Source organism: Lonchura striata, chromosome 39 (assembly GCF_046129695.1).
Source record: "Lonchura striata isolate bLonStr1 chromosome 39, bLonStr1.mat, whole genome shotgun sequence".
Classification (NCBI taxonomy): Eukaryota; Metazoa; Chordata; class Aves; order Passeriformes; family Estrildidae; genus Lonchura; species Lonchura striata.
The window spans coordinates 283191-307686 of record NC_134641.1 but is presented as its reverse complement, the minus strand read 5'-3'; the positions used below and the strand labels follow the sequence as shown (position 1 = coordinate 307686).

At 48.9% G+C, this 24496-nt stretch overlaps 2 protein-coding genes across 2 annotated transcripts in view; one reads left to right on the top strand and one right to left on the bottom strand.

The window, feature by feature from the left end:
• Positions 1-24496, bottom strand: part of LOC110484126 (uncharacterized) — a 187648-nt gene that overhangs the window by 41629 nt on the left and 121523 nt on the right.
• On the top strand, positions 7228-16156 carry LOC144248168 (uncharacterized). Its single transcript, XM_077789914.1, has 2 exons — positions 7228-7449; positions 13314-16156. Exons 1-2 carry the CDS (start codon positions 7384-7386, stop codon positions 14514-14516), a joined length of 1269 nt encoding a protein of 422 aa, XP_077646040.1. The 5' UTR covers positions 7228-7383; the 3' UTR covers positions 14517-16156.

Sequence of the window (24496 nt, the reverse complement as noted above, 5' to 3'; positions counted from 1 at the left end):
AGCTGTATTGTACTGTTGTAGGATTTATTGTAAAACATGAGAACAGACTCAGAGGGGAGGAGGGTGTACCCTCAATCCAACCTCTGTCCCCTTTTTTCTTTGTCTAAGAAATAATAATAGGAACAGCACATGGATTTTGAATACTATTAACTTATGCAAAGTTTCATCCACGTTTACTGATAATATTTTTCTTTACTAGCCAGGTTCAGGACAAAGAACTTGATTGGGAGATGTTTTGATAAGGACAAGGAACTCGGTTGGGAGACATTTTCTATATTTATATTTTATCTAGTGCAAACCATATACTTTTTTCCCTTTGTTAGAAGTTAGAAATTTTTTATTGACTTTAATAGCTGACTTTTAAAATGATGATAAGTGGCAGAATTCAGTGAAAAAACTTTACAACTGCAATTTGTTTATGAAAAATCCAAGCTCTTTGTGTACCTCAGTGGATATTCTTTGAATCATACCAGTTTATCTTGAAGCAATGCAGAAATAATTACTAGAATATTAAGAAAAGACATGTTAATACACATACTAGGACTTCTTTAAGACAATGATTTACTAAAATATGAATCTCGATCTAATATCGATATCCAACTGAGACAGACAAAAACTCCCTAAGATTTTAAAGTTCAAAAGTGTATGTTTATTGAGACAGCTGGGCAGTAGGTGGGATAATTCCCTAATGCACACTGCAAAAATCACAGGTATTACAAAGCTTTTTTATTTAAAGAAGTCCTGAATACACAAAATATGAATGCATATTCATATCCCTGTCACTTCCTCTGCTCCGCTTCATATGATAATTGGCAAAAAGGCAATTAAGCATGTGTGGTTCTGTTCCCTGAAATGAGTCAGGGGTCCATTTTGGGGAGGGATCTCCAAAATGAAGAAGTAAAATAAGTCTTCCTTGTTCTGACCTTTCTGCCTTTCCCATGCATACGTGACAAATGAATCCTTGCCGTTTCCCTGTGCTTAATGGATTCCTAAAGTATGGGAAGTCCGCAACTTTTTTTATCATCTTCAGTTTTGGCCCTGGCCCACACTAGGAAGGAGTCAGATAAACCCGTGTGGGCATTTCCCTTCCCAAGGGGCTCCTGGGGAGACAAAGGAGACAAGAAGGATTCCCCATCTCATGACATTCCCTTTTTTCCTTCAGTAGCCCTATTGCAGTCACTGCATACAAGAGTTTAGTTGATCCTTTTGATGCCAGGGAGCACCCAGAACTTGAACCTCGCTGGATCCAGCCCTGTCTGCCTATCACCGAGCAGAGGGAAAAGATAAAGAACCTGGGTGGGGGTTGAGCCAAAATGGCATTTTGCCACTTCTGATCTTCTCCCAGCTTTTGCAGCAGGGCAACAACCCCATCGCTGCAAACCACTCCCTTTTGCAAGGCACACGTGGACCTCGCTGGTAGCTCAGGGCTCCTGAAGGGGCTGCTGCAGCTGGCAACTGGAGCTGTTGTTGAACTTTTCACATTGCTTACCCCCACCATCCAAATGCCATCAACTGTCTGAGGAAGGACACAAAAATATTACCCTGGAGGGGCCAAAAACTTGGAAAAGGATGAAAGAAATGTTCTGATGATTACAATGACAAAAAACCCACAATTTATTTTTGACAGCAAATGAGTACCCACAGCCCTCCAGCCCTCCCAGACTGGCAGCCGAGTGGGGCCGTTTCCATGGCATGAGGAGCTGGCAGTCTGCAGAGAGAAACCAGAGAGCCACGGTCAGTCACAGAAGGCTCCTGTGCCCCTGTCCCACCACGGCCTGTGCCTGGGCCAGGCTGCTGTGAGCTCAGAGCCCAAACCTCCTGACCCATTTTCCGTTTTTAGAGAAGGGCAGAGTGGTAAGCCACATTCCATCTCCTCTGCTGAAGCACAGCCCAGCAGCCTCCTCAGCAGCTGCAAGGGCGGGATGCCCGTGTGCCTGGTTTCCTGGCTCCCCGGCAGACCAGGGGTTAAACGTTGGGTGTCTCCTGGATTGTTCCCGGAAAGGCCCATCTCTGCACAGAGACACCGTTTTTCATTTGTAAATTAGGTCTTTCTTTCTCTGCCAACTGTGGTTTCTCCAGCCCCGGCTGCAGCCACTGGTCATTTAAAACTTTAAGAATCTTTTTCTACAAGCACAACTGACTTGATGTATATTTTACAAAATCACGAATTGTGCCATAACATATATTACAATGGGGCTGCAGAGATCCCCCTGCAGGTCCATGGGGATGCAGAGATCGCCTGCAGATCCATGGGGATGCAGAGATCCCCCTGCAGATCCATGGGGATGCAGAGATCCCCCTGCAGGTCCATGGGGATGCAGAGATCCCCTGCAGATTCATGAGGATGCAGAGATCCCCCTGCAGGTCCATGGGGATGCAGAGATCCCCTGCAGGTCCATGGGGATGCAGAGATCCCCCTGCAGGTCCATGGGGATGCAGAGATCCCCTGCAGGTCCATGGGGATGCAGAGATCCCCTGCAGCCCCTGGAGGAGCCGGGCTGGAGCTCGGCGATGCCTGAGAGGAGGCTGTGAGCCCGCGGGCAGAGGGGCCCCGCTGGAGCAGCCTGTCCTGGCAGGACTGAGCCCGTGGCACAGTGACCCACGCTGCAGCACTCGGAGGGGGCTGTGCCCAGGGGATGGACTCCGCTCCGAGAAGTTCCTGGAGAAGTCTCGGCCGGGAGAGAGCGCAGGCTGCAGCAGGGAACGACTCCTGTCCCTGAGCAGAGGGAGAAGCCCCGGGGGATGAGCTGAGCATGGCCCCATTCCCTGTCTCCTGCCCTGCCGGGGGAGGAGGTGCAGCTGGGAGCAGGGAGGCGTGGGGAAAGCTGCATTTAAGGCTCTGCACTGACTTCTCCTGCTCCTGCTCCGCGTCTTTGGAGTTTTCTGCCAGAAATCTCTCCCCTGCCCCACCCACCCACAGGGCTTGGGGCAGGTTTCCCTTTTCGGGGGAAATCAAAGCGAAGCTCTGATGCGCTAACGAGGGGCAGGAGAAGTGAGGCTCCTGGGCTTCCCGCAGAGGCGGAGGCACGGGAGGCGCAGGGCCGGGAAAGCCGTGGCGGGAGGCGCGGAGAAGTTTGTTTGTGTGGGCAGCTCAATCCCGGCTCGGGCCGGGCCCGTGCCGGGGCTGTTCCTCATCTCCGGCTTTCCCCTCACGCAGCCCGGGGGCGCCGAGAGCGCGGGGCGAGGCGGGGCCGTGCGCAGAGCCCGCCCCGAGCTCTCTGCCATTGGCCGCCGGTGCCGTCAGTCGCGGTTGCGGCGCGCTGATTGGTGGGAGCGGGGCGCGGCGCGGCCCCGGCGGCGGGCTGAGGGCGGCCGTGGCCGCGCAGCGCCGCCATTGGCCGAGCGGCTGTGCGGGCCCGGCAGCGGCGGCAGCGGCCGGAGCGCGGTGAGGCGGCGGCGGCGGAGCTCGGAGGCGGCCCCGGCGCAGGTGGGAGCCGCGCTGGGCTCTGCGGGGGCTCGGGGCCGGCTGCGGGCGGAGGGGGCGGCAGGGGGCTCCGGCGGCTCGCCGGTGCCGTGTCCGGCCCGTGCCGGCCCCGGGCCGAGGGCGCTGCGGGAGCGGCTGCCCGCGGTCTCCTTCCCGCCGGGGCCGGGCAGGAGCCGCTGCCGGAGCAGCGCTGGCTCGGCCCGGCTGCTGTGGGTAGGACAGAGGGGCTGCCCCGCGGCCGGGAGCGGGCGGGGAAATTCCCGTCGCCGGAGGTTCGTGTGCCCGGCGGAGAGCGAGGAGTCCTGTCAAAGTGACTTTATTGCCGAGCAGGGGCAGAGGCCGTGGGGCATTTGCCGTGCGCTCTCTGCCGTGGCTGTAGTCCGCAGCCTCCTTTTTATCCTCATTTTCCCGGCCGATCTCCCTCTGCCTTTGCCCACCGGCTGAGTTCCTTGGAAGGTTCCGACTTCCCGATGCGCCTGCTGCCTGTCCTCGTTAATGTGCACCCTCCTTTTGTAGAACAGCCGATATTCATGGCTCTGTTAAGTCTTTGTTCTTCTCCTCGAAGTTCGGGAATGTAGCGGGACTTTGAGCAGCTCTCTGGGTCAATTTGTAACATTTATTGGAACTGATGGTTTCTCCCCTTATCTACAAGTGCCCGGCCCTATCTCCAGGCAGATTCACTCCTTGACTCTGTTTTGTCCTTCCCAGGCCCTCTTTGGTTTTGGGATTATTCTCGGTGCCCTCATTCCCTGTCCTTTTGTAGCGTTTGTGGATCAGGAGGCCTGGCTGCCACCTGCATGCCCTGGCTCAGCTGCTGGATGAGCTGCACTGCCAAGGTGTGGAGCATGGTAAAAAGATGAGAGTTGCTGCAGCACAGAAGAGGAGAAGCAGCATTCTTTTAAACCCTGGTGTGCTGGGGAGCCAGGAAAGCGTGTCCCATTCCCATCCTTTCCATGTTTGGACCAATACATAAACTGCTCTCCTATTTCCTTTTTATCTTTTTTAGCAGTTTTCTCGTCATCTCTTTGCCAACAGCAGTTTGAGCCATTTAGTTTTCCACAAACTCCTCCTTTTTCTGTTCACAGATAATCTGATCCCATCTCCTGCTGAAATGTTGTGTTCCTCATTTCAGTGGCTTGGTCGGCAGGAAGGTCAGGAGCTGGAGCTGTCTGGTTGGTTCTTATTCCGAGGACAGCTTGTAATCAAATTATGCCATTCAAATGAAAAATGGGTTCTCTGTCTCCTGATATGAATTTGTGAGAAACGCCAATCACTTGGTTTTTAAAATGTTAGAAGTTTAATACTAGTAAAATGGTTATAAAAGTAGGAATACAATTAGACTAATAAAAATTTAGAGTTAGGACAATTGCAAGACATTAAAAAGCAAAGACTTGCAGATGTCCGGATGCTCTCTTGGGCACTTAAGCCACAACAACCATACCTTGTGAATAAAGGAATCACCCCTAAAAAAATACACTGTTGCATATTCATATATCCTTCATGGTTATGCATACATTTTATTTAAAACAAGTAACTCTGTCTGTTGTATGTCAGCTGTTTTTTTTAATCCCCACAGCATCCTCCAGTCTGAGCATGGCCTGAAGAAATTAACTTCTTCTAGTAAGAAAACCATAAATTCCTCTTGTCTGGAGAATTTAGGTGTTCCTTGAGCGAATTTAGGTGTTCTCATTCCTTAACCCCCCCCCACCATGCATATTTTCTCCTTTAACTACTAAATCTTCATTTTATCTACAAAGCTACGTTTACCATACTATTAAGATGTTCATACAGCACAAGTTATCATTATAACATAATACATGTAGTAACTATCTGCACAGAGCCATATAACATGCATTTTTCACAAAATCATTTTGGTTCCCAGGGGCTGGTCCATGGTGTTGTAGGATTTGTTCTGGTGGCCGTTCATCTTTTCCCCATGTTTGGGCGCTCCCTCAAGCTGGGGCTGCATCAATTGACCATTTTTTTTCTTAGTCCTTCATCATATACTTGAATTCCAGCTGATTTCCCTGAACTTGTTCTAGCAAAACCCCCAGTGCTCTGATACACCCTGTACAGCACAGACAGTGACAGCAGATGTTGGAGTGGGCAGAGGGATGATCCCCCCTTATTTTAGTGAAGTTTTCCCAACATTCTCCATTTGCTGTTTCCCTTTGCAGCTTCAGCCATTTCTGTTGCAGAGTCAGAGATCCTCAGCATGGGCTCTGCCTTCAGCTGTGCAGATTCCATCTGTGCAAGCAGGCAGAGCTTGGGGTGAGGGGCAGAGGGAATCAGCCAATTCCTGCCCCAGGCAAGAAGAGCCAGGTACATTGTCCCCAGTTTGCCCCAGCAGTGTTAATTTGCATTTCTGAAGCTCCTCCTGGGTGCCTGGAATGCAGCTTCTCTTCCACAGCAGCCTTCAGCAGCCTCAGTTGTGCACCCCCCCACAACCTGCTGCTTTTTTTTTTTCCTTCAAATCATCTATTTATTGTTTATGAGTTAAAGGGTCACCTTTAAATCTCATCTAGTTTTGAAAATTTTGAAAAACTCTAATCACTTGGTTTTTAAAATTTTAAAAGTTTAATAATAATAAAATGGTTATAAAAATAATAATACAATTAGAGTTAGGACAATTACAAGACAAAAAGAGCAAAGAATTACGGAGGTCCAGATGCTCTCGGACCCTAAGTCAAGAAAACCATGACTTGTGAACAAAGGAATCACCCTTAAACCAAGACACTTGTTGCATATTCATACATCCTTCATCGTTATGCATACATTCTGTTCTAAACAAGAAACTCTGTTGTATGTCAACTGTTCCCTTTAATCCCCTGGCATCTTCAAGTCTGAGCAAGGCCTGAAGAAATTAGCTTCTCCTGATAAGAAGCCATAAATTCCTCTCCTTTGGAAGGTTTAGGTGTTCTTCGAAGGGAGCATCTCATTCCTAAAAAGAAAACTCCCCCCACATACATAATCTCTATTTTAACATTATGTTGTAACCTAAAACTACACTTAACACAGTATGTAAGGGAATTAATACAGCATAACTTTCTAACATTACACATATAATATTCATTGTAACATTTGCGAAAAGCCAATCATAAATATGCATTTTTCACAATCCCACCTCTTACTGCTCAAGCCAAATGATTTATAAAGAATATTTCCTGTCCTCTTGCATTCTTTGGACTCTGTTGGTAATCAAATAAAACATGGGATTAAACAAAGAAGTAATATCAAAACACTTGTAACACATAAAAGGAAGAATCCTAATTTCTTCCACCATCCCATTCTCAATACATTACCCCACCTGCTAGTTTTTAACGTTATTTTCCCATTTTTGGACTGATACCTGGGTCATAATTTTTTTCTGATATCCTTTGTTTTTTCCAGGATGACATCCTCATTGCCATCTATTTTCAACAATCTGTACACCCCATTCTTTAGCCAATAAATAGCGTAAAGCCAACCTATTTTAATGCACTGCAGGTGATGTTTGGCTTTGCAGACTCCATATTAATTCCAATGCCTGAGCAGCTTTGTTTATTATCTTCTCTATAACTGCTTGGAGTCATTTAATATGACTCAGGATATAATTTGGGGTTAACACAGAGCTAGACTGCTGTGCTTGTTTTACCTTTTTTTTTTACTAACTGTCTCTTTACCGAATCTTGGACTATATTTCTAAGATCAAATGTAAAACAAATCCATCTCTCTCCTTTTGGACATTCCATGCCCCAAGTATTACTACTTTTTCCTAAGTTCTTTGTATGTGATAATTTTCCCCCTTTTTCCTGCAGGTACTTAATTTGGATGGGTTATAACAGTGGCTGTTGACATGGGTGTGTGTACCAAAAAGGAACTTTGGTTTCTTTCCATGTGATACTTTCTGTAGCATTTGTGACACGATCTTGCTGCTATCTCAGAAGGGAAAAGACAACAAATGAGAGACAGAAACAGGAATGACAGAGGTCTGGCTTGGCTTATACCCCCACCTCCCCTGCCTGTGGGGCTGCTGCCCACAGCAGGTACGTGTGATCTTCTCGCTGGTGAGTACAGTGCTCAATCCAGGCTTGCCCTCTGTTTCCCTTGTCACTCCTTTTTTACTCATTTCCAGGCAAATTGTTTTTGACACCTTTTATCTGTGGTTTTCCACCATTCCTCAGGTATCTCTCAGTCCACAGGCATTGATAATCCCCATCTACAAAAGCAATTTATTACTTCAGTTTTTGAGGTCTTTCTGTATAGGGGATTGATTCAGTACTCAATACTTCTTGCCACGAGAACATAGATTTTGTGAGCTACAATGCCAATTATTCTCATAATTTAAACATTCACTTATAACCCAGCTGCCATGTCCAATATGGGGATGAATCAAATAAAGTATACAGCATAGTATTAATGGCAATTTCCCTTCTTGCCTGTACAAGCCACAGGCTAAGGCCAGACTATAAGAACTCTTGACTCAAACACTCCCGATCCTCCTGTTTGAAGTGGCAGTGTTCCTCTGCCAAGGAGGTGTCGGAGGCGTCTCAGGGCTTATTCAGGCAGGGCTTAGAACCAGTGATGCAAGCTTTGCCTTATTTCTCAGTTAGGTGTTATTCTTTGTACCTGCCTTGGATCATTTGGGTCTTCCCAAACCATTACCACCCAGTCCTGGTTGAAAGTTAATTTGGTATCACCCGGTTTAGATGTGATAGTCCATTCCTCACGTTTCTTCACAAATTCTTTTATTTTGCTGGCATGAATTCACCCTCTTTTCCATGGTTGGGATTGCTGCTTTAGTAGTACCTGGAAAGGACTTCTTAATAACACAGTGTTAAAAGAAAAACAATACTGCATTAACTTTCACCATTAGTTTTCTTCAAAACTTTCTGGGTTTAACTAAAAACTTTTTCTATAGCTGCTTCTTCTTCTTGTATCCAGCTGTGCTAATTGCTGCAGAGGCCAATTCTTCTTCTTGTGAGCTATAATTAGTTAAATAAAAAAAGACTAGCCCAAATTTAACACAAGATGTATCACATCTCTTGGTTTTTTGCTTTTTAGGCAACATCCAACTGTTTTAGTCTTACAGCCCCATTCTTCAAAACAAAAGCCTCCTTTCCTTAACAACAAAAATCAGAAGGAAAAAAAAGAAGTCTTGTTTAAAAAAATAAAGCACATTGTGAGAGTCAGCTATCTCTGCTTTGATCTTATCTCTATTGGTGGTCCAGCTCTCCCTCTTTTTCACAGCTTTGCCTTTGACTGTACTTCCTCACTCCCCTCCCCTTGTTGTCGCTCTGTCTAGCAGGAATGGGGGAGAACTTACAAATAGCTGCAGTATGGGGACTTTGGGGCATATTTCGCTCTCCCTCTTTCTCTTTCTCTCTCTTTCCCTTTCTCTTTCTTTCTCTTTTTCTCTCTTCTTCTCTCTTCTCCCTTTCTCTCTCTTTCGCCCTCTTTTTCTCTCTTCACATTTCAACATCCACATTCCAATATCAGTCCACTTTCTAACATTAGTCCTACATCCTGGAGAGGTGAGTCTGCCAATCACCTCTCCCTCCTTTTCCAACTTCCTTACAAATTTAATTACTGTTGTTATGTGTGTTCTGCAGGCGTGTAATTCACAGCACCCTCCACCAAGGGCTACCAGCTACCCACAGCTGACAGTGCTAAAACTAAAGACTTATTTTGCTGTCACAATTTTCCATTCACAAACTTGAAAGGGTTGTAGGAACAAGGTAAACAAAAACTTACTTCTGAAGTGATCTTGCCTGCAGTAAAAAATTTAAGGCAATGCTTGTTAGTGCAATATAATTTGCAAAGAAGCCAAGGTTTGATTTGGGAAGGGCATCTGAGGACACAGAGCATGAGTTTTACAAATCTATAATTTGAAGAGGGAATAGACAAAATGTGGATACAGTGGGGGAGACAGCAAGTAAGGAATTTATCTCTGCAATACTCTCTTTTTGACTGCCAGGAGACACTCTCTGAAGAGGTTCTTACAGTACAAACAATAACTGGATGGGAAGAGGCACTCTTGAATTTAAGCTTTGATGTCAAAGTAGGAAACTGCCCCTGAGCACTGCAGTGCTGGAGCACCCTGCCTGCAAACTCACCAGAGGCAAGCCACTGCTGCCACGCTGCAGGGCTGCCTGCAGCACAGAGGGAACCATGGCCAAGCCCTCCCTGCAGGCCTGGGTAATCCACACAAGGAATCACAATTGCTTCATAGCTCTCTAACTCATTCAAGAAATAGGAAACTGTAGTAAACAGAGATCTCCCTCACCATCTTTTTCATATGTGTGTGTCACACACCCACTGTGACGCTGGAAGTAACAAATTGTTTACATTAGAAGATACTGAAACTTTTTCTTCATCTAGCTTTGTAGTTTCCCTTTTCTATATGTAGCCACCTCCCATTGTGGGAAAAAATGAGCCCTATGTTTTTTACAAGTGTTTTGTATGCACAATTTTAATTTCTGTTCTAGATACACTGCAAGTAGTTAGCACTTCCAGAAAAAACAGCAAACAAACAAAACAAAAAAACGAAGAAAGCAAAACACATTTGGGTACATGAAAAAGGACTGGTTGGAAGGAAAAATGTTTCTCATTGACCTACCAAGCAGCTGGTGTTACCTTTATTTTAACTTTACACACTGAGAACACTTGATTGAACAGCCTGCATTGACTCAAATTAATAGCAGGTTTTGCTATGTCACAGCTGTAATCTAGTTTTTCAAAGTTAGTACAGTAAGATATGTATTTCAAGATAAAAATCACAATGCAAATTGGAAGAAATTTAGTACTGCATGAGGTGTGCACACAATTAATTTACCTCCAAAAGTCAGTTTATGACTTTCCTCTACCAGGATTGCAGTAGCTGCTATAGCTTGAATACACACTGGCCAGCCTTGATTTACTGGATCCTGTGGGAACCCCAGCCTTGTTTTGGGGCCACATGTGGTGGTGAAATTCCTCCTCCAACCCGTGCTTCCAAAGAAAAACTCCGCAGGCTTAGCTGTTCGGTCTCAAGGCAGTTTATTGCTAGTTATCTAACAGATTATGTTCTTGGACTGCAGCTATTTGATCAGTGGCCTGGGTAGAGGCACACACACACCCTGACATCCTCTCTATCTGCTGTCTTCTTCGTCTCTCTCCCCGCCTAGGGTTGCTGCTATCTTTTATAAGATATATTACGTATAACATGTTTACAATTATTCCCCAATACCTACTACCTACGTTGCCAAGTGTTTTTCTATTCTAAACCAATCTGTGAGTGCCAACATCACCAAAAACATGGAGGTAAGGAAGAAGAAGGAAGAAGGATGGGTTCAGCCCACTTTCCTCCATCTTAGAACTTCTGACCCCCATGTACAAAGTGAAAACCCCCCTGTACATGTGCTAAAACCCCCCTGTACAATACTAAAAAATATTTCCCTCTACTTTGTAACTACTTTTACTATACTATCTAACCTTTTGTGATTGCTTGTTCCACCTCCAAAGTTGGTAATTCATTCCATGGCTCAAACTCAAAATCACAGTTGTTTTTCAGCTGTCTGCCAGGGTCTAGAATGCTTCTGACCAAGGCCTGGAACCTCTAAAAATGTCTGAGAGACATTTTGAGTTCCCACAGGATCCCACATCTTTGATAAATAAGCCATGGGTCTCTTTACTCCTCCCCACTCTTGAAACAAAACCCTATTTTGAGCTACCCCCTTTTCTTCATTTACATACAAATGAAAGGGTTTTGCTAGTGAAGGTAAGCTTAAAGTTGATATTGGGGCTAGTTTTAACTTCAGTTTTCTTAGTTTTTCATTATCCTTTTTGGTCCATTTTATATCATCTCCCTCTGTCAATTTTTTTTTTATTCAAAAATTTTACTGCCTGTGTATATCCTTCAATCCACAATCTATAATATCCCAATAATCTGAGTATCTTTCTGATTTCCCCCTTTGAAGAGGGAGGGGGAAGGGATAGAATCCCTGTGTTTCAGTCAGGGTTGAGCTTCCAACTACCCTTTCTAAGCAAGTGTCCAAGATATTTTACCTCTGATTCTACAAATTGCAGCTTCCCTTTTGATACCCTTAATCCTTTTTCCCCAAGAAAATTCAAAAGCTTTATAGTAGCCTCTCTAACTTCAGCTTCAGCTTCCCCAGAAAGTAAAAGATTATCCACATATTGGATAATTTGTATTTCAGGGGGAGTGGGGAAAGTTTGTAGTATTGTTTCTAAAGCTTGTCCAAATAAGTTTGGGGATTCTGTAAGCCCCTGTGGTAGTTTTGTCCATCTTAATTTCTGTTTTCTCCAGTTAGTGGGTCCTTCCATTCAAAAGCAAAGATAACTTGCTCTCCTGGGCTAATGGGCAAGCCCAAAAGGCATCTTTAAGGTCCACTACACTAAACCACTGATGCTGGGGAGGAACTTTACTGAAAAGAGTATAAGGATTTGGTACCACTGGATAGCGGGTCTGAGTTCTTTGTTAACCTCCCTTAAGGCTTGTACCAGTCTATAGCTCCCGTCAGGCTTCTTTACTGGGAGTATTGGGGTATTATGGGGAGACATACAAGGTTCTAATGTCCCATCCTTTGTTAGTCCTTCTATTACTGGCTTTAAACATTCCCGTCCTTCTAAAGATACAGGATACTGCCGTACACATATGGGACAATTTTTTTTCCTCAGTTGTAATCTTTATGGGGTCAATATTTAATCTTCCCCTATTTCCCTCCCCAGCCCAAACTTCCTTGTTAATTCTTCTTCCATCCTCCTGGCCTAGTTTTAAAAGTCTAGCTGTCATCTTCCCATCTTCTGGAACAACCCCTATTCCTAATTTCACTTGTAAATCTTGTCCCAATAAATTGCTACCTGCCCCTGGGACCAAGAAAACATCCCTCATCCAAAATCTAGTTCCTCCCTCTATTACCACATTTTTAATAATGGGTACTGTGGAACTCTCTCCTTTTGCTCCTGTTACTATTACGGTATCTTTGCTTACACTATAACCTTTTGGAATATTTAACAGAAAGGTTCATTCTGCCCCTGTGTCTACCACAAATTCCAATTCTTCTTCTAGGGGACCCACTCTTAAAATTATCTCAGCATTCCCCACCTGGACCCACCTGCGCCCCCCCTCGGCCCCATGGCCCCGCGAGGGGAATTTGGGGAGGTGGGAGTGGGGCAGCGCCAAGGCCGGGCCCCCCCGCGCTGTCCTGGCGGGAGCGGCTGCAGTGGGGACCGAGTGCGGGCGGGAGCGGCCGAGAGCCCAGCGCTGCCCCAGCCCGACCTGCCCCAGCTCCATCCCTGCCCCTGCGCTGGGATGCTGTGGGTGTGGGGGGAAGAGGCAGCCGGCAGTGGGTGCTGGGCCTGGGGGCAGGAGGAGAAGGGAAGGAGAAGCAGGCTTGAGGAACAAAATGGTCAAACGATGCAGGTGGCAGGAGAGGGTGGGATTGTGCAGGAGAAGGAGGAATAGGAAGAGGAGTGTGAGGAAGAATAGGGACACAGGAGGAGGAGGAGGAGCAGAAACAAGGATCACCACAAGGTTCCATCCCTCCTTGTATATATAGCCTCCCCTCAGCCCCAGGAGCATTGCCACCCCACATGCAGCACGTGACTGTTGAGGGGTTCCACGATTTTCACAGGAGTGAATCATGGCATTTCTCAGCTTTATTGGGTTAAATGTTGGTGCTTTATTTTTTTTAGGGGCTGAATCTTTATGTTTTGGAGGAATTTTTTACTGAATCTTGATGTTTGGGGAGGTTTTGATCTGTGTCTTAAAGTTTTGAGGATTTTTATGCTGAACCTTGGTGTTTTGGAGGTTCTTATAGACACACAATGCCCAATGACTTGGTGAGATGAAGTGGGGACAGGAGGAACTCCCAGTCCAAGATGCTCTGTTCTTTTTTTTTTCCCCCAGACCAGGATTTTTCATTCCCGGGGAGGAATAAAAATGGAGGAAATGGAGGAGGAGGAAAAGCCCTGGAGATCCCGCACAAGGAGTGGCAGCAAACCCAGCCCAGGGAGCTGCAGGGAGGAAAGAGCCCCCCTGAGCCAGGAAGGCGGGCAGAGATCCAGCCAGAGCTCAGAGCTGGTGGAGAAGCCTCGTGGCAGGGAGAAGCCCCACAAGTGCTTGGAATGTGGGAAGGGTTTCAGCCGGAGCTCCAACCTGATCGAGCACCAGGTGATCCACACTGGGGAGAGACCCTACGAGTGTGAGGAATGTGGGAAGCGTTTCCGCTGGAGCTCCAACCTGAGACATCACCAGAGATTCCACACCGGGGAGAGGCCCTTTGAGTGTGGGGAGTGTGGGAGGAGCTTCAGCCAGAACTCCATTCTGATCCAACACCAGAGGATGCACACTGGGGAAAAGCCCTTTGAGTGTGGGGAATGTGGGAAGAGCTTCAGCCAGAGGAGCAGCCTGATGCAGCACTCGGTAATCCACACTGGGGAAAAGCCCTTTGAGTGTGGGAAATGTGGGATGAGCTTCAGCCAGAAGGGCCACCTGATGCAACACCAGAGGATGCACACTGGGGAAAAACCCTATGAGTGTGGGGAATGTGGGAAGAGCTTCAGGCAGAGCTCTGGCCTGAGGAGACATGAGAGGATCCACACTGGAGAAAAGCCCTACGAGTGTGGGGTGTGTGGGATGAGCTTCAGCCTCAACTCCCAGCTTACGGAACACAAAAAGATCCATACTGGGGAAAAGCCCTACAAGTGTGGGGAATGTGGGAAGAGTTTCAGGGAAAGCTCAGCCCTGATTCGGCACCAGGTGATCCACACTGGGGAACGGCCCTACACCTGCTTGGAATGTGGGAAGAGCTATGGGTGGCACTCAGACCTGAGAAAGCACCAGCGCATCCACAGCGAGGAGAAGCCCTACGAGTGTTCCCAGTGTGGGAAGAGGTTTCAGATCAGCTCCAGTCTCCTCGTACATCAGCGGAGTCACACAGAGGAGAGGCCCTACCGCTGCCCCGACTGCGGGAAGGGCTTCAAGCACAACTCCAATCTCACCGTGCACCGGCGCATCCACACCGGGGAGAGGCCCTACGAGTGTGGGAAGTGTGGGAAGAGCTTCTCAGAGAGATCAAACTTGATCAAACACCAACGGAGGCGCCACTAAGGGGGGAAGCCCTGTGAGTTCCCCAAGGGTGGGAAGAGCTTCTTATGCTCCTCCCAGCTCCATTCCCTATGGGAGGATCCATGATGGATGATCCTGAGTGACCTTCATTGGGCAGTCTTGGTGATCTATGGGCCTGGTTATCTGTGTTGGGAAGACACTTGGCTGGGAGGCTCCACATCTTCCTCGTTCCCTGCGGGCACCTAGATAAACCCAGTGGCAGGAACATCCATTGGGGCACAGACCAACAATGAGAATTCCTTGGGGAGAGCAGATTTAATGACTTCCAACTCCATAAAATCTTTTGCATTCAATCCTATATTCTGGTGGCATCAAGGAATACTGAATGGTCTTGGAGGTATGTCCTAGGTTGACTATATGATGCTTGTATCTCCAGTTGTCTGTTCTGTTTATAGTGAATTATAATTTTTGCACCTTTAAGACTTGTTCCAAGAACAAAGGAGGGAGAGAAGGGCAGAGTTTGTTTTCAGAAACTGCACTCACTCCTCCACATTCCTGCTCCTGGGCCGGGTTGTCTGCAGATGGACAGACAGAGGTACAGAGCTCTCCTTTGCTGTTAATTAGTTTTAGCTAGCTGTGGCAGAGAAGTTCCCTGGACTGTGGCTGTTTTTCCCTTTTCTTTGGACCTGTTTAAACCTGCTCTGGCCTGAACACCCAGAAGAGCACCGGCAGCTCACACCTGTGGCCCAGCGGGCCAGGCCTGGACTGTGGCATTTCCAGCACTGGAGGGACTGATAAGAGACTGAGTGAGCTGAGCTACAACCCACGGAGGGACTTCCTGAGTTTGTCTATCTTTTAGAGCAGCAAGAGGTTTTATTGTTTAATATTGTTTAGGTTTTATTCTTTAAAAAACAGTTTTTCCACTGTTCTCCAAGGAGATACTTTTCCCAAACTGGCTGGGGGAGGAGCCAATTGAATCTGCTTTCCAGAGGAATCCCTTTGGAGGTTCTCTCCCAAATTTGCTCTGAACCAGGACAAGGTCTTTTCCAACTTCAGGGATTCCACGATTTTGATTTCCTATTGCCCAAGGGTGTCTTCTGCAGCCAGATGGTGGAAAAACTGGGGAAAAGACCAAGATTTTGGAGACAATGGGGTAGAAACTCCACCAAAAAGGTTCTTCCCTCCACCCAAGCACGTGGATCCTCAGCTGGCATGGACATGGAAGTCTTTTTCTTTTGGCCTTGATTTTGTTTTCATTTCTCTTTATCCCTTTAAAATATCCAATATTGAAGTAAAAATAGACATTGAACTAAGTTAGTGGATATGGCCATGGTAGGACACAGACATGGTGGGACACGTGTAAGAATGTGCCCTCTGTTGACAGAGTAGACAAGTTACCTTTTGTTCCCTTAAAAAGGACAAAAGGCCAGGTGTTTCTCTCCTCAATTTGGTTGAAAGACACCTCATAGGACCTCTGGGACTTCACCTCAAACTTAAGGGTAGCTAATTGGACAGGAGCCAAAAAGTCCCACCTAAGCAATTCCCTAGAAAAGAAGAGAACAAAAGAAGTTAATTGCTTTAGTGAAGTGTTTTAGCAAGAGCAAGAGCCTCTGCCCTGACTTGGCTTTTCTCTGTAAAAAGCTTTTTTATTTTTGCCTTTTATTAAAACTTTTTATTCCCAACACTGTCACATGAGCCATCCTGCTTGTTTTATGCCACCTGAGGTAGCTGAGCTATCAAGGGTATAATGCTTATCTCTGAGAGCTTATAAGACCAGGCTCAAAAAGAGAAAAAGCATTAGACATGGAGAGTGACATGGGCACGCATGGACATGGAGGGGGACAGGGCCATCCCTAGGGACATGGGGAGACACAGGCATGGATGGAGACATGGGGGGCAGTGACAGGGATGGAAACATGGTGGGGAGACAGCCATGGGTGAGGACATGGTGGGACATGGCCAGTGACAAGTGGGGACATGGCCATGGCCAGTGCCATGGGAGGAACTTGCAGGGGATGAGGGGGATGCTGGGTTTGAAGGAGTTGAGGGTTCCTGGGCAGGACTTGGACCTTGCTGAGGCCTTTGGGGAGCCCAGGCCGAGCGGCTCCGGCTGCGCTGGGAGAACCTGGTGGAGGTTCTGGGGCAGCTGCTCAAGGACCCCTGACCTGGAGCCCCAGCTGGGCACTGGGCTCCTGGAAGGGGATGAACGTCCTTGTCCCTAGGAGGGAAATCCCAACACCCCCAGGGTGTTGGGGACAGCTGAGGGGCTACAACAGGGAGGGGAAAGCCCAACAGAGCTGTTCTCCTCCTAAGCTACATCCTAAAAGTCCCAAAACTCAGGGATTCCTCCCAGGAAAAAGCTTCCAGGAGCTGCCTGAATTGAGGGAAAGGGGGGATGTGATCCTCAAACTGAACAGGAGGGGCCTGGATCCCCAAATCCAAGCCCAGGGGTGAGAGGTAGAGCTGGAGGCACAATGGGGAAGGGGTGGGAGAGCAGGGGAAAAGAGGATTCTGACCAGGAGAGGAATGGGACCCTCAGATTGAGTTGGGAGGGGTCTTTGGGTTGGGGGAACAATGGGAGTGGGGAGGGAAGGGTGGGGATGGGATCAAAAATGGGTGGTTCCATGGGGATCCCTTAGTGTCCCCATCGCTTGATCCCTGGAGTGATTTCCGTGAGGCTCTGGGAGGGGGGAATGGATCTGCACTGGGTGGGTCCCCAAGCCCCCTGCCCATACCTGGGGGGCTCATGGGAGGTTCCCTCTACCCAAACGCTGGTGCTGCAGCCATGGGGGAGAGGTGGGTAGGAAAGGGGGATCTGGGGTGGTCAGGGAGGAGGAGGAATAGGAAGAGGAGAGAGAGATGAGGAGGAGGTTAGGGAAAAGAAGGAACAGGAACAGGAGGAGGAAGAGGAGGAACCGCAGCAGATCCACACGGTTTGCCTGCCCTTCTGCTGAGTCTGCAGCTCCCCTGGTCATGGCAGCATTTACTCCCCCAGATCCTGCAGGTAAGTGGGGAGGGGGAGCTCACCCCAAATCCATTGGGGGATTTCTGGGAGTTTTTTTTTGCAGGGAAAGGGATATTTGGATCTTGCATTGCCCCAAAGGTGAGACGCAGATGCCCCTTTGGAGACTTGTGAAGGGTTCCTGTAGCGATCTCTGTACCGGCTGGGGCAGTGGTAACAGTTTGGGGGGGACATTGGTTTTGGGGTTCCAATTGGCATCGGAGTGGGGAGAGCAGCAATGGCCAATCCTGGAGCTGGGGGATCCCAGCAGCCTGGAGGAGTGGGGGACTCTGGAGATGAGCAGAGTCTGGGCCCATCCAACTGTGAACAGGGTGGTGACTTCTCGAGCTGGACTTGGGCAGCAGGACCAAGGTGCTCACCCTTTGTTTTTCCCCCAAGCCAGGATTTGTCCATCCCAACCTTTGTGCAGGTGGAGCTGGTGGAGGCTGTGAGGAAAAGGAAGATAGCATGGAACACTGAGGCAGCTGAGGAGGAAGTCACTGCCCCTTTCCCCCTCTCCTCTGCTCCACCTATCAGCCCAACATTGCCCCTGGCTGCAGGACAGCGCTGCTGCCAACGCTGTCCTGCCAGGGATGAATTGGTGGGATCTCCTTCCCCTTCCCTCTGGCATGGAGGCAAATCCCATCCTCTCCTTGTCCACCCTCCTTTCTCTTCTCATTCTATCCTTCTTCCTTCCACATCCCTTCCTCTTCTTTTCTTTCCTTACCCCAGGCACTGAGCTGCAGACAGAGACCTGGGAGGACAAATCGCTGCTCAGAACCTCTGTTTTGAGGCTTTTTTGAGCAGCTCCACAGCATGGGAACCCAATGGGGAGGAAAAGCCCTGGAGATCCCACACAAGGAGGGGCTGCAAACCCAGCCCTGGGAGTTGTGAGGAGGTAAGAGCCCCTCTGTGCCTAGAAGGCAGCCAGAGATCCATTTGACACTCAGAGATGGTGGAGATGACTCATGGTGGGCAGAAGCTCCACAAGCACTTGGAATGTGGGAAGGGCTTCAGCTGGAGCTCCGGAAATCAGACCTGATCTGGCACCAGGTGATCCAGATGGGGAATCAATCAGCCCTACAAGTGTGGGGAGTGTGGGAAGGGCTTTGGGTGGATCTCCAAGTTCATCAGCACCACAAGATTCACACCAGGGAGAGGCCCTATGAGTGTCCCAAGTGTAGGAAGTGGTTTCTGAGAAGCTCCAATCTCATCGTAATGAGCCAAGGATCAGCTGGAAATGTATTTAGGATAATTGAAAACTGTGGATGAGTCAAGGGGACAGCTGGGAATATAACTGAGATAGTAGAAGATTTCGTATTTTAGTTAAGATTTTAAAATTAGTTAAGAAGCCAAGTTAGCTAGCAAAAATCACATGCCTTAGTTAAAGAGTAGCAAATATATTAGAAAAGTAAAGCTAGGAGTGACAGGGATAGATGTAGGAATTCTGAAGGAGCAGAGACCATAGAAATATTTTGCCTTAAGAATAATCAGCAGTTAGGAGAGGCTACCGTGACCAGCAGATCAAAAAGTCCTGCAAACTGGCCATGGGTGAAGAGTTTACCTTGAGGAAGACAGCTTTCTTCCTCCCTTACACCCACTCCCTTATTTCAAAATCCCAAAGACCCAGTTAAGGAAACACGATTGCACAGCCTTAATGGATATTCAGCTGATTATAATACGAAGTGGGCAGGTAATGATTATGTATTATGTGTCCTTAGAAACAGCTTGGATATGTAAAACCTTTCCTGTATAAATAGAAAGCAGGAGTCTGCAACTCCTTGCACATGTATTTGGAAATGATTCCATGTGTGTCCAGCACTGCAATAAAATACCCTTCGTTCCAGCTTTAATTAGTCGAGGAGCCGTCTGTCCATGCTTCAGTGCATCAGTGGATTCACACACAGGAGAGGCCCTTCTGCTGCCCTGAGTGCGGGAAGGGCTTCAAGCACAGCTCCAGCCTCATCACCCACAGGCACATCCACACCGGGGAGAGGCCCGGTGAGTGTCCTGTGTGTGGGGAGAGATTCTCCAGAAGCTCTCGCTTGACCCAACACCGAAGGAGGCACCATTAAGGGAAGCCCTGCGAGCACCCCCAGTCCCAGTGTCACCCCCTTTCCTGCCCACAGAGCTCCTGAGCCAGCGGCGGCCGCAGCCGCTCCCCGTGGCCTTGCACAGGACCCCCTGTGATGGGGCAGGGAGGATTCGGGAGGGTTTGGGGAGGATTTGGGAGGATTCGGGGAGGATTTGGGGAGGATTCAGGGAGGATTCGGGAGGATTTGGGGAGGATTTGGGGAGGATTCGGGGAGGATTTGGGAGGATTTGGGAGGATTCGGGAGGATTCAGGGAGGATTGGGGAGGATTTGGGAGGATTTGGGAGGATTTGGGGAGGGTTTGGGAGGATTTGGGGAGGATTTGGGGAGGATTCGGGGAGGATTCGGGGAGGATTTGGGAGGATTTGGGAGGATTTGGGGAGGATTTGGGAGGATTTGGGAGGATTGGGGAGGATTCGGGGAGGATTCGGGGAGGATTTGGGAGGATTTGGGAGGATTCGGGGAGGATTTGGGGAGGATTCGGGAGGATTCGGGAGGATTTGGGGAGGATTTGGGGAGGATTTGGGGAGGATTTGGGGAGGATTTGGGAGGATTTGGGAGGACTTGGGGAGGATTTGGGGAGGATTTGGGAGGATTCGGGAGGATTTGGGGAGGATTTGGGAGGATTTGGGAGGATTGGGGAGGATTCGGGGAGGATTCGGGGAGGATTTGGGAGGATTTGGGAGGATTCGGGGAGGATTTGGGGAGGATTCGGGAGGATTCGGGAGGATTTGGGGAGGATTTGGGGAGGATTTGGGGAGGATTTGGGGAGGATTTGGGGAGGATTTGGGAGGATTTGGGAGGACTTGGGGAGGATTTGGGGAGGATTTGGGAGGATTTGGGGAGGATTCCGGAGGATTTGGGAGGATTCAGGAGGATTGGGCCGTGGCGGGGCGGGTCCGGCCGGGACCGCTGGTCGCTGCGGGTCTGCCCAGCAACTGGTGAGTCATCAGCCGCGCTGTCTCTGATTGGCTGAGGGAAGGCGGGAGTAGGAAAAGGATCGGGAGAGATCCCGCCCCGAGCACCGGCACTGGCAAAACAGTCCCAGCCCGGGCACAGGCAGGGAATTTATTACCATCCAAATCACAGCAGGAGAAGGGAAAGAAATCTCTCCAACACCTTCCCCCCACCCAACAGGGATCACCCAGACCAGGGGTTATCAATGATGGAGAGTCGGGGGCATCTGAGTTGGGATCAGAAGCCAATTTTATTGAGTGTACCAGGTGTTTATATAGTTTCACTTGTATGGTGCTTATATAGAGCTCTGTTTTTGGTAACAATTTCCCATTGGTTACACTTCTTTATGACATCACATGACCTGGTAACATTATTTTATCACTATGTCTCACAATATGTTTCTTGGTCACTTCTTGCCCAGGGAGAATTTCTCTGTGTCTGTCTCTCCCATGGTTTCTGCTAAATCAGGCAGAAGAAGAAGAAGATATCAGGCCCCTTTATCAGTTCCACTGTACTCTCTGTTTTATTCCCCATACCTCCCCCTATCTGTTCAAACAAAAATACATTCTTAAGTGATTTGTCTATTAATTTTTTCACACAATATAAAATACAAAGAATAAGCATAACAATACATAATATAATCCTAATACATATAAGCCTATTTTAACTAAATTTCTTATCCATCCACCAAGTCTCCAATCCCCCAGAAGCTGATCTAGCCCTGTAAGCCCTGATACCACTGGGTAATCATAACCATTTTCCCAAGGGCATAAGTCTGCTAGAGGTTAAACAGGTGCTGATGTGGTGGCGAGGTCCTGTTCACAAGGGTTCTCCAATGTTGATGTTCAAGGTGAATCTGTAACTGATGCAGTCAAAGATTCTCAAAACGCCTTCACATTGTTTGCTGGAATCCACTTGGAACCATTCTCTGTGGACATGCAAGCAAAACCTCTACCCCAGCCTGGTCAGAGAGAAAGCCAGGTAAACTTTCCTAGGAATTGTTCTGGGGAGTTTTGAGAAGGCTGAGAGAAAGAATTAAAGCAATCTTGCAGCTGGTGTTTTGAACAGTTGTTTTCCTATAAGATGTTTACTAAAGGGTGTTTCCTTAATTAGCCAATCATGTGAGGTGTGTTCATTAAAGGACCAGTCAGGTCTACCGCTGTTGGAGCAGTGTATAAAAATAAATGGGTTCCTAAAAAAATTAGTATTAGTCTCCTGGAGAGAGTTAGATTTTATGTGTCGCCTGACTCTTGTTCCTGACTCAGTGGTGACACCAGGTGACATCAAGTGACCTAAGGATAAAGCCCCAGGATCTTACCAGATCCTGGATCCTTCACTAAGGCAAGGGATTTTTCCTTTTGTTGCAATTGTGAATTACAATTAAAATGTCAAACAATCAGGGGTTGGGGTCCATCAAAGATCATTTCAAGAAGTTGAACACATAAAAGGCTTTCTGCAGTCTCTCAGAAGGGTTGTCCTCTCTGGCCCCCCTTTCTATTGTACCAGGAGACGCTTGAGGGAGCCATGAGCCCATTCAGTGACAGATTGGCCTTTTGAGGAATGAGGAATACCTGTTTTGTGCATAATTCCCCAAAGGCAAAAAAGGTAGCAACTCAGCAGGAAGTATAAGCTGGGCCATTGCCTTTACTTCAGGTGGTATACCCAGAGTTACAAAAGCAGCAGTGAAGTTCTAGAGACATCTTTAGCCATTTTCCCTGAACGGGCTGATGCAATGTCTTGGTTTGAAAAGACAGGAGTCTGTGTAGGAAGGCAAGACCCTCCTGTGAAATGGAAAAGGTAAACCCCCCTCCCTCTGAATTACCACAATTTCAAAATTAAAAGGCTCTCAAGCAAAGATATAGGAATGGGAATAACAGTTCTTTACTAGGAAAAAAACGTAATTTAAAAAAATGCAGTTAGTACAAACAAAACTAGTGATGGAGTCAGAAACCTGACACCCTGAGGAGTCAGGGTGTTGGTAATAGTCCAGTTAAAATGGTGGCTGCTCCTCCTGGAGTGGCTGATGAAATGCTGCTGAAGTGGTGATCTCTAGAAGGGTGGAGTTTTCTCTGAAGGTCTGGTAGTAGTTGGGCCTGGTCTTCCTCTGGGAATCCAGCAGAGAAGAAGCTGCTCCTCGGGGAATCCAGCAAAGTGGCTGCCAGTGTCTCAAAAAGTGCTGATTTTATGCAGTTAGGAATGCTTGGCTCCTCCCTCTGGGTGGAGCATCTCACAATGGGATGATGTAACTTTACTGGTCATGCAGTGAGTCAATTCAATGGTCCATGAACAGAAGATATCTCCCCGGAGGGAGACATTGTTCTTGGAAGAGATAAGAAAACTGCCCAACCTCCAACAGATGGCAAATAGAATACATGCTTATCTTACAAACCAGGACACCCCACAAGCCCATTGTACCCAGTGTCCCCCTACTGTCCCGATGTTCCCAATGTCCCCGATGTCTCTGATGTCCCCAATGTCCACCCGTTATCCCTGATGTCCCCCCAAATGTCCCCATATCCCTGATGTCCCCCTATTGTCCCTTATGCTCCTGCATTGTCCCCATGTCCTCAGTGTCCACCCATTATCCCCGATGTCTCTGATGTCCCCAGTGTCCCCTCCCCATTGGCCCAAATATCTCAATGTCTCCAATGTCCCCACATTGTCCCCATGTCCCCCAATGTCTCCTATGCCCCCGCACTGTCCCCATGTCCCCAGTGTCTCTCCATTGTCCCCACATCCCTGATGTCCCTGATGTTCCCACATCCCTGATGTCCCCCCACATCCCCATTGTCCCTGATGTCCCCAGTGTCCCCCCACATCCCTGATGTCCCCACATCCCAAATGTTCCCCCGTTGTCCCCGATGTCCCCACATCCATGACGCCCTGTCCCACCCCTCAGTGTCCCTGTTAGTGTCCATGCGGACGCCGCAGACGCGGGCGCTGCTGGGGGCGCCGGGGTGGCTGCACTGCGCCTTCACGCCCCCGGCCGAGCCCTTCACGCTGCAGTGGCTGCGGCACCGCCACGGCGCCACGCGGCGCCTGCTGGCCTTCGACTCGGCCGCCGCCCGCTGCACCGAGGCCGCGCCGGGGGTGCTGCTGTTCCTGGGGTCCAGGGGAGCCCCCCCGGCACCGCGCAGGTGAGGGGAGGGGAGGGGCTGCGGAGCCCTGCGGGGACAGCGGGGGGCGCCACCGAGCAGGGGGTGTCGGGTCCTCCCGGCCGCCAAGGGGCGCTGCTGGGAGTGGGTGGCCTCAGTCCTCCTGGCCACTGGGAGGCGCCAATGGCCAGCCTTGGTCCTCCCGGCCACCAGGGGGCGCTGCAGGCATGGAACTGCTTTGCTCCTCCCAGCCGCTAGGGGGCGCCACTGGCAGTGGGTGGTTTTGGTCCTCCCGGCCACCAGGGAGCCCCACTGGCACGGGACAGCCTCGGTCCTCCTGGCCACTAGGGGGCGCTGTGGGCATTGGTTTTTTGGAAGGTTTTGGGAGCATTTTTTGGGGTTTTTTGGGAGGTCCTGGGGGGGTTCGGTGGGTGATTTTTGGGGCTTTTGGGGGCATTTTTTGGGTTTTTTTGGGGGAGTTTTGTGGGTGATTTCTGGGGGCTTTTTTTGTGTGTTTCTGGGAGGGTTTAGCAGGTGATTTTTGTGGGTTTTGGGAGCATTTTTGGTGGTTTTTTTTGGGGGGGTTCTGGGGGTTTTTGGACACAGAACGGCCACGGATCCTCCCAGGCGCCGGGGGGCGCCACTGAGGCCGAACGTTTCCTCGGTCCTCCCAGCCGCCGGGGGGCGCCAGGGAGGTGTCGCTGCAGCTGCCGCCGCTCTCGGTGTCGGACAACGGCGCCTTCGTCTGCTCCGTGAGCGCGCCCAGGGCAGGTGCAGCAGGTGCTGCGGCTGCACGTGATTGGTCAGTGCCGGGAATGGGTGGGGCCGGGGCTCCCAGTCCCTCCCAGTCCCTCCCAGTTCCCTCCCAGTATGTCC

Coding starts and splice junctions, on each gene's coding strand:
- LOC144248168 (XM_077789914.1), top strand. CDS start 7,384: ATGACAGAGGTCTGGCTTGGCTTATACCCCCACCTCCCCTGCCTGTGG. Junction 7,450..13,313: donor GGGGCTGCTGCCCACAGCAG/GTACGTGTGATC, acceptor TTTTTCCCCCAG/ACCAGGATTTTTCATTCCCG.